The sequence below is a fragment of the Physcomitrium patens genome, chromosome 19 (genome assembly GCF_059467195.1).
Source record: "Physcomitrium patens ecotype Gransden chromosome 19, ASM5946719v1, whole genome shotgun sequence".
In the NCBI taxonomy this organism is placed as follows: Eukaryota; Viridiplantae; Streptophyta; class Bryopsida; order Funariales; family Funariaceae; genus Physcomitrium; species Physcomitrium patens.
The window spans coordinates 5,607,839-5,616,923 of record NC_143428.1 but is presented as its reverse complement, the minus strand read 5'-3'; the positions used below and the strand labels follow the sequence as shown (position 1 = coordinate 5,616,923).

Sequence of the window (9,085 nt, the reverse complement as noted above, 5' to 3'; positions counted from 1 at the left end):
TCAAAAAAAGATGAAAACCACGATAGTGCTGAACTTGAAAGAAGCGTACTAATGAATCTAACTTGTGATCTTGGAGTTGGATAGCTTTGGGATTGAAGTTCAATCACAAGTTGCACTTGATTGATAAATCCTCGAAACTTGGATCTGGTGCCATCAAACTTCTCAAGTAGGACAATTCTTGGTTCTCTAACATTTGAAGGGTGTTCCACCATAGGAGAAAGGACATGGTTTGATACAGATGTTGAAGCAGCTCCAATCATTTCTATATCTTTACTTCCTGCCAATCTTGTTGCTCCTTATGATGGTAAATTGAGTTGATGCATCGCAAGCATTAACTTCTTCAATTGCTCTTGCATTTGTGCCATTGCACTCTTCATTTCAACAAGTTCTGCCATGATAACACTTAGAAGAGAGAAGATGTCTAATATCGCTCAAGACAAATAGAAGAAAGGACTTGAGAGCAAAGAAAATATTAAGGACTATATCAGTTTAGAAGAGGATAATCCGCAACTTCTAATATGCTTATATCTTATCAAGAAAAAGGGGTAATCCACTCTTAATCAAATTAGACAAAACTCTGATATTATAGGTGTACTCTTGTCAATCTGTCAAAGACAAGAACTCGATGAAAAAATAATTCAGACAAGTGAGCCTTCAATCAAAGAGAAGTAACAAAATATATATAAACAAGGATATATATTCAAAGAGAAACTGGAATGGCTATTGCTAAAAGACAAGAAAACTAGAGACCCTTGAAACTATACTGGAAGCAAGAAAGGAGTTGACAAGACTGAAGAAGCCTTCACTCTTGTCTCTATATATATTATCTTACTAGGGGCTACGTAGCAACGTTCTATAGGACCTCCAATATGTGTTGACTTTGTAGGACACATGCCTTGACTTACAAGGCAAGTTTTTCTACGTGTGGGCCACATAGTTAGCTTGATCTTTAAGCTAACAACATGTGTGGCACATGGCCAACTTGTTGACTACGTTTCTAATCCAAAAAGTCAATTAAAGATACCTATGAAGTCAAAGCAACATCTATGAAGCTTCTAGGAAGCTTCCATATTAAATACTATAGAATTAACTTACTTTTACCTATTTTTATTTACTTCTACCTATTTGTATATATAATTACTAGCTTACATGATTATGTCCGTGACACTATCATTACCAAATGATCAAAAGATCTTACCTCTTGGAGATGATGAAGTACATTCTACATTGAAGGCTCCAAATCTTCCTACTAATTCTAGACCAACAAGAATTATTCAACCAACCACAAGATTGTTGGAGTCTATATAAGGTAGAAAAGAATATAAAGGATAATGTAATTGACATCACCAAGTTCACCTTGTTTCTACTCACATAGAAGCTCCAAACTCCATTCAAGAAGCAATGGAGAGGATTGATGCTCAAGAATGGCAACAAACAATCAATGCTAAAATTACATCCTTAAACAAGAACAATATATGGCACATGAAAAATTTACCTCCTAATCAAAAATCAATCAGTTCAAAGTGGATTTTTAAAATCAAAACTAAAACTCATGGAAGTGTTGACAAATATAAAGCAAGGCTAGTTGTTAGAGATTTCACACAAGTTCAAGGTATTGATTACACAGAGACATACTCTCTTGTAGTCAAACTTAACTCTATCAAATTTCTTCTTGCTTTAATTGCTCAACATAATCTAGAAATATATCAACTAGATGTTAGAATAGCATTTTTAAATGGTTTTATAGAAGAAGACATCTATATGACTATCCCTAAAGGATTACCTTCTATACATACTAATAAGATATGTAAACTAAATAAATCCCTATATGGTCTTAAACAATCATCTAGAGCATGGTATCAATGATTAGATCAATACTTAATCCTTCACAAATACCAATGTGTCAAATCAGCTGCAAACATATACATCAAAAGAAAATATAATCAATATTTTATCATAATTACAGTCTATGTTGATGATTGTATTCTTGTCAGCAATAAACTTCTTTTAATTCAGCAAGTCAAAATCATTTTCCACCAAAAATTTGACATGTCAGATGAAGGAAAAGTCCATTATACTTTAGGCAATGCCATATTAAGAAATCAAAAAGAAGGATGGATCATCCTCCATCAAGCCAAATACTTAACAAATAAACTTAATAAATTCAATATGTTGAATTCCAATCCATTAAGTACCCCAATTCAGCAAGGAATTTGCTTAAGTAATGAAGACCCTATTACTTTATCTGATTACCCCTATTCTCAAGTTGTTGGCAGATTAATGCATGCCATTGTTAATTCTACACCCGAATGTGCTTATACTATTAGCAGTTTAGCACAATATCTCTCTAAACCAAGACCTATACATATTCAAACTTTGAAAAGAACTATGAGATATATAAAAGGCACATTATCCTTTGGAATAAAATATCAATACTTACTTCAAGGTGATATTTTCCATGGTTATTTTGATGCTGACTGGGCACGTGACGCTCCACCTCTGGCTTTTGCTTCTTACTAGCTAGAGGAGTTATTTCTTGTGGCAGCAAGAAACAACAATCTATTGCTTTGTCATGCATAGAATTAGAATACATAGCTTTAACAAAAGCAACCACTGAAGCCATATGGTTGAGAAAATTATTATATGAACTTGGATTCCCTTAACATGCACCAACCATCATATACTCAAACAGTCAAAGTATAATTGCTCTTAGTGAAAATCCAAAATATCACTCAAAAAGCAAACATCTGGATACACAATACCATTTCATAAGAGAAAAGATACTTGCGAAGGAAATTAAATTATAATATGTACCAACCATATTTACAAAATCTTTTTTCAAAGAAAAACATTTTCAGTGCTTATTTCAACTAGGCATGTATTCTATTCCTCTCAATTCAAAACAAGAAACCTATTCTACAACAATTCAAGCATTGCTGGTCTATTCAAAATCACCAAACATTCTACAACAACCATATTTTGATACATCATGGAGTGGAAGAACACATAGTAAGCCACTTCACTCCAAATCCATGAAATATCAAAATACATAGATTGACGCCACTGAAGCAGTGGAGCTCGCCACGGTCGATCTCACATTGGCTGGCAACTTCACTACAACAGCGGAGTCTGCCACAGCAGCAGCGAAGCCCGCCACGATCGACCCCACATTGGCGGTCGACTCCACTATAACCGCATAGTCCGCCATATCGACCCCGCATTGGCGATTGATCCTACTGCAAAGCCCGTTAAGGCACCTACATCGACAGCCGACCCTCCATCAATGTAAACACAAGTAGTAGAGGCGATCTTCATGGCGACAGCAATCTTCAATAGCAGCAGCTCCTCCAACAACAACAACGAAAACAGCTTCGCAATAAAAAGGGAGTGTGTACGAAGCAATTATGAAACACAATCTAATAACAGTTCAAAATCAACAAAGAAACACATACCTTCTCAGATTTGAAGAAGGAGTGGGAGAGCTCTACATCAACGCAACATCCAAAAAAGAGATTGAAACCCTATATTTCTCATACATATTTCTCATAATGGATGAACTTCTACAATAGATGAAATCCAATTCAAGGATGAAGATTAGTGTACTAGTGGGAGTATTGGGAGAATTATACTATATAGTACACTAGTCTCTTGTGTAGAATACTGTCTACTCTATATTGACCTTACACCAACAGTTGTGACTCTTGGTGTCACAGTGGTACACACAATATATATATTGTGTGTCAATTAATCATATTAATAATAATGACGTTTTCAACACATTGGTCGTTACTGCAAGCGCTAGCAACTCCGCTATCGTGATGTACACGAACTTCCACGCCGATTCCTTGAATTTGATCAGCTTCATCTCTTCCTTCTCTTGCTCCACCCCGGAAAGCTTCGATAAATAATCAGGAGTGCAACCCACTATTGACATCCGTCCCATTCTCTGCAAAGGGGATTGATACGCGCACAAACACGAAATAAATCCCGAAAGTATACTCCATCATCCAACACAATCGGAGCTGTCCGCCATCCAAGTAAAAAAATAAAACACCACCATCCTCTCGGAACCTACCTCAAAAACAAACTTGCTGAGAGAGTAGCGAACAACCAGAAACAGCAGGGCGAAGAACGGCACAAGCACTAGATTAGAAACTCAAAACAGGCTGTCCTCGTCCCATCGGGGGGGGGGGGGGGGTGCACAATTCCGGTAGAGAGGTGCAGGACGAGCTGGTCGACCAAGACGAGCTCTGCATCGTCATCGACGCCAACATTACGGACCCACAGCAGCAGCAGCAACTCCTCGACTTCAACCACAAGCACGACACCAGAATGTCAGCAACAACACAACGTCGCAACTACATATCCAGTGTCGCTGGCATGGCGAAGATGCGCGTCGCGCTCCGCCCTGATGCGTCATCACGCATCCCCACGAGATGAGGCTGGTGGCGACGGGGTCAAGGAATTCCGGCGACTGGCGATGAAGGTTCCTCTCACTCGCATCACGCGAGGCTCTCCCGCGACGCGATGCGCGCGTTGCGAGCGTCGGAACCCTCATCGCTGGCTCTGAAAACTAGAATACTGTGAATATCATAATACTGTGAATACTAGAACACTATAATAATAGAACTTTTTAATACTATAACTCTTTATATGGTCAGTCTCACCCACACAGGCACCCAGCTGGTACCATTTGTGATAATCCCTTTGTATTTGGATGATATTATTAGGTCTAAATAATAACACAACATATTATTTAGATCATAAATAACAACAATTCTAAGTGGTTATTGCATTTATTTTTGGCAAGAATTTGACAGGGACCTACAATCTAATTGAATGAGGAATTATTGTATATTTGAAGCTATGATGGTAGTTGTTAATGATTTGATTTTGCAAAGTATTCGAACTTCTTTGTTTTATAAATTTAGATGAGTTTGAACAGAAATATCTTTCTTTTTTTTTCTTTTTTTTAATACTTTAATGTGATTTTAGAGTGTTATAACATTAGATACTTTTTTAAAACTAAATACTAAGTTTGGTTTTAAAGAAAAACTAAATATTAAGCATCAAAGGTTTAAGATATTTTAATTCTTTTTTGGAGTTGTATGCTTAAATTAACTTTTTATAGGTGAATATTCACAAGGAGTGTTTCAAATGTGTTAAGAATCAGTGTAGCATTGATTTAATTGCATGGTTGTTGACAAATTTTGGTGTCTTTTTCATAGAGGAATACACTAATAGCAAAGAAGAATTGATTGGGAGTACAAAGCACTGTATTTATATATTGAAGTCTTAAAATAGCATGCATGTATACATACATGTGCTTTGTTGGTTACATCCTTCAATTACTTTAAATTACACTTCTAAGTTTGACTACTTTTCTAACAAAATACATGAGCCAACAAAATAAATTAAACTGTAAATATCTCTCAAGCACTTATGACATAATTATATCAAAGACTCAGGTTTCCATTGCGAATAAGACCTACTGTCGAAACGCATCCTCAAAAAAGTATAAGAAAAAAAATAAAAATTGGGGGTTAGATTTATTCTCAACTCAATCATTCAATTCCACAATCTTGGTTGCATTTCACATGTGGGATTCTTTATTCACTTAGAGTTTTCAAAACCTTGAGTCATTCGAGGAACAAAACCAATTGAATCTCCACCAAAAGACCAAAGCATTGACATAAAACAAGTGGAAATATATTCAAACTCCTTCCATCTAGTCTTGAATTTAACTGAGAATGGTTGGTTTGCGTCACATGTGTCGGTGGAACGCAAGAGGCGTCAAATTGAGTGATTCGGAATATGCAATTAAAATAGGTTTGACCGGATGAAGGTCAAGGAACTTTACGGTGGTTTTAGATGGGTTTAGGTGCAGGCCAAAGAGCATTGCAACCCTCCAGGATCTAGTGATTTTTGGGTTCAAGAGACTCAACAGAGTTGCAAGAATCTAGTGCTTGTTGATGCAGCAGCGAAGTCTGGATACAAATGACTTGCTGAAGCTGTGGAGTTCAGCTGCTGAAACCAGGGTGGTTGGTTTCAGTGCCTAGCAAGTCTATGCCTAGCTAGCTCAAAGGTGGACCTGATTTCGGTGTTGCAGAGAACCGGATGAAATGGTCTGGCATTACCTTAGTTAACGAGGCCAAGATCACACCTGTGTGTACGACTGAAGACTGATCTTGTTAACAGTCACATGAGGTACAAGCCAGAGCGTTTCAAAAGCAGTGCACAGAGTGAACAGTGAATACGATTGCACCGGGGAGTCCCCCTTTTTATAAAAAAGCATCAGATTAGTCGTGGTTTATTCCAATCCACCCTTTGCTACGAGAGCATTGTGTTTAGCATCAGAGTGCGGACCTCTTTGCACCTAGCTGTTGGACAGGATGTGACCACCTGAGTCTGAGGGAAGTGCAGGCTGATGGTTTCTCCGCGCAAGAGGTCTTGAGGAGTAGAAACCTGGATTGCCTTATCAACTAGTGTAATTGCTGTCAAAATGCAGAGAACTAAGTAGTGCACACAAGGATTAAGCTAAAGCGGAGGCTAGTAGCCGATGTCTACATCCTGGCGTTCCAGAATGTGAAGTCTGGGGAACATTGAAATCCCCCCTCAGGATAGATGTGCTTGCCGGTCAGGAAGGCAGTCACAGCGGCCTTGTTGAAGGCGTCAGACGTGTGGACGCCGTCCCAGCTAAGGTGAGCCTTGTGATTGAAGCACGGCGTCGTGCCCGTCAAGTTCACCATTTCGTTGCCGACCGTGCCGAGGTGGCCGCAAGTGACATCCTTGTTGAAGCTGTAGGATCCTCCCACTCCGCAGCATGCCTTCAATGGCTCTGTGATGTCTGAGATGTTACCCAAACAGCCCCATTAGTGTCAGAGCCGGAAGATTTCATAGCAAAGAGATGACTATGGTGGGTGAGATATCAAAAACAACTTACTGTAAGCCTCGGGGTTCTTGAGTATGTCTGTGTAGACACCGTGGATATCACCGTAGAGCAGCCTCAGTGTGTCGGGGTACTTCTCCCGTAGGGCAATTACCTTCTCTCCCAGCAAACGATTGTGCTTGGTGGTGATCTTGTTGAGGTCGCTCAAACAGCCATGGCTGTTGTACTTTGCCCCTGGTGTTTGGTATATTGTGAGCATGGCAGGAATGCAGCCCAAAGGTGGCAAGCCTAGGACCAGAATGTCTTTAGCAGCGGGCATAACGTAACTTGGAGAGCCAGGAGGATAGTAGACTGAAACCTTCAGCATGCCCTGCGACCATATCAAGTACGTAATCAATTAACCAAGTCACATTTTTCGGAGGGACTGATTTGCGCCGATTTCCACCTTGCCGACGGCGAATTTCATCAAGCGATCATTGATTTGTGCAAGCTGATTGAATTTACCTCAATAAGAGTACCGATAGACTCCACGACCTCCTCCACAATGTTCAACGCCTGACGAGGAGTGAGCGTCTTGTCGTAGAGGCTGTAAAAGTAGTCCTGGTAGCCGGCATACACCAGGAACAACGACTGGTTTATGCTGTTCAATGTGGGCAGAGGCTGCACAACGACTGCAAAAAAGATAATGCGATAAGTTGGAAGTTCTACATTAGAAATTCTCTGCAATATTACTAATCCTCACCAATCGAACCTAAAGAATTAATAGAGATCCTTGAAACGGGAAGCATACATTCATTCTCTTATGTCATGATATAACAATATCAAATTGGGCACTCACTTCCTGGGTTCATGTATTCGTAAAACCACAGTCGAATTTTGTAGCGCTCAAACCATTGCAGCTGCACATCCAGGCTGAAGGGTGTGTAGTAAGGTCCAGAGGCCTTGCTGTATAAAGTCACGTTCCTTGCCGAACCGCCGACCGCCGCGAAGTTGGTACCATATCTGAAGTCTGGAGAAGTTCCTCTCAGCACTGGGTAGATGGGCCGCCTCCGAACTCCAAAAGCTTTGATAACCAGCCAAATTCGCATTTACACAATAGTGAGAAAGTTGGGACACAATCGAAATGTAGATTATGAGTTTCACAGATTCACTGTTCGCAAATTCGATCCAAATGGCACTGTCGAGGTTGGCTAGAAAAGCCATGCAGGGTAAGCTCTATGTGTAGCAGGCATGATAAATTGGCCTTGTGATCACATACCTAGGAAGTCGACGAGCAATTTTCCATCGCAGAATCGATCAGCTGGATGCATGGGAAACTCGATGCCATTGGGATCCAACTCCGCGTGAGCGAATTTTTCAGGAAAGGCAGCGATAGCGTTTCCGACATCGGTGAGCCCGTCCCCAAAAGCATAGACTGCAGGATAGGAGCAGTTTGGAAGAAGATCCTGAGCTGCACTTAATCGGACGCAATGCAAGATGCAGAGGATGAGAGCTACCCAGCACAATGAGGTCTTCATTTTCGACGAAATGTCTTCAAATCAACTTGATTCCCACTAGTATGTCTATCGGTAGTTCAGCAGCTGAGTTTCCTCATCACCGCTTTCGACACAAATTTATGATACACTGTGATTGCGATGAGCATGTTTGATGTGACTGCTGATTTGGTTGCCATTTATCGTGATTTCCGATCGCAGCAGCGTTACAGATGTCAACAGTTCCTTTTTGAGAAGAGAAGTCGCAGTGTGATACAGCAAAGCGGAGTCTTTTTCCATGAATCTTTAGACATATTGAATTAAAGCGACCTTCAAAGAGAAAAAGTATACGGCGAAGTCAAATAGTTTCTTTAATCTAGAACTTATGTGCTTTAAATTTCTCCGTGAAAATTATTGTAGGGCAAACCATTGAGCGCATTCTCATGCATAGTTCTGTCTCAAGCACGCATCTGACACGTCGTGGTGGAGTTGGAAGGATTAATGGGGACATCAAATGCCAGCTGACCGAAGGAATAAGACGACCATTGTTCTTTACTAAAGGATGACTCGCGTGGTTATCATCGTGTGTGATAGACTTGGCTGAAAGTGAAAAAGGAAATTTTTGTTTTTATTTAGTTATTCATTTATTGTTTCTTTTGTCTTTTTTACCAGGAATTTCTCCATAAAATTCCACCTCTCAATACTGTTTACTGGTTATTAAGTG

General features: G+C 39.9%; 1 protein-coding gene and 1 long non-coding RNA gene across 2 annotated transcripts; both read right to left on the bottom strand.

Moving 5' to 3' along the window:
* Nucleotides 1-2,781: 2,781 nt before the first annotated feature.
* LOC141044468 (uncharacterized) lies at nt 2,782-3,733 on the bottom strand. The gene is made up of 2 exons (XR_012216053.2): nt 3,453-3,733; nt 2,782-3,257 (listed from the first exon to the last, which is right to left on the bottom strand). It is a non-coding gene; the product is annotated as an uncharacterized LOC141044468 (long non-coding RNA).
* Nucleotides 3,734-6,245: 2,512 nt separating this feature from the next.
* Nucleotides 6,246-8,523, bottom strand: LOC112295785 (GDSL esterase/lipase At4g01130). Its single transcript, XM_024547731.3, has 5 exons — nt 8,148-8,523; nt 7,728-7,952; nt 7,394-7,560; nt 6,944-7,259; nt 6,246-6,847 (listed from the first exon to the last, which is right to left on the bottom strand). The coding sequence occupies exons 1-5, from the start codon at nt 8,404-8,406 to the stop codon at nt 6,564-6,566; spliced, it is 1,251 nt and encodes a 416-aa protein (XP_024403499.1). The 5' UTR covers nt 8,407-8,523; the 3' UTR covers nt 6,246-6,563.
* Between the last annotated feature and the right edge of the window lie 562 nt (nt 8,524-9,085).

Coding starts and splice junctions, on each gene's coding strand:
- LOC112295785 (XM_024547731.3), bottom strand. CDS start 8,406: ATGAAGACCTCATTGTGCTGGGTAGCTCTCATCCTCTGCATCTTGCAT. Junction 7,561..7,727: donor CGAATACATGAACCCAGGAA/GTGAGTGCCCAA, acceptor TCTTTTTTGCAG/TCGTTGTGCAGCCTCTGCCC. Junction 7,260..7,393: donor CTATCGGTACTCTTATTGAG/GTAAATTCAATC, acceptor ATATGGTCGCAG/GGCATGCTGAAGGTTTCAGT.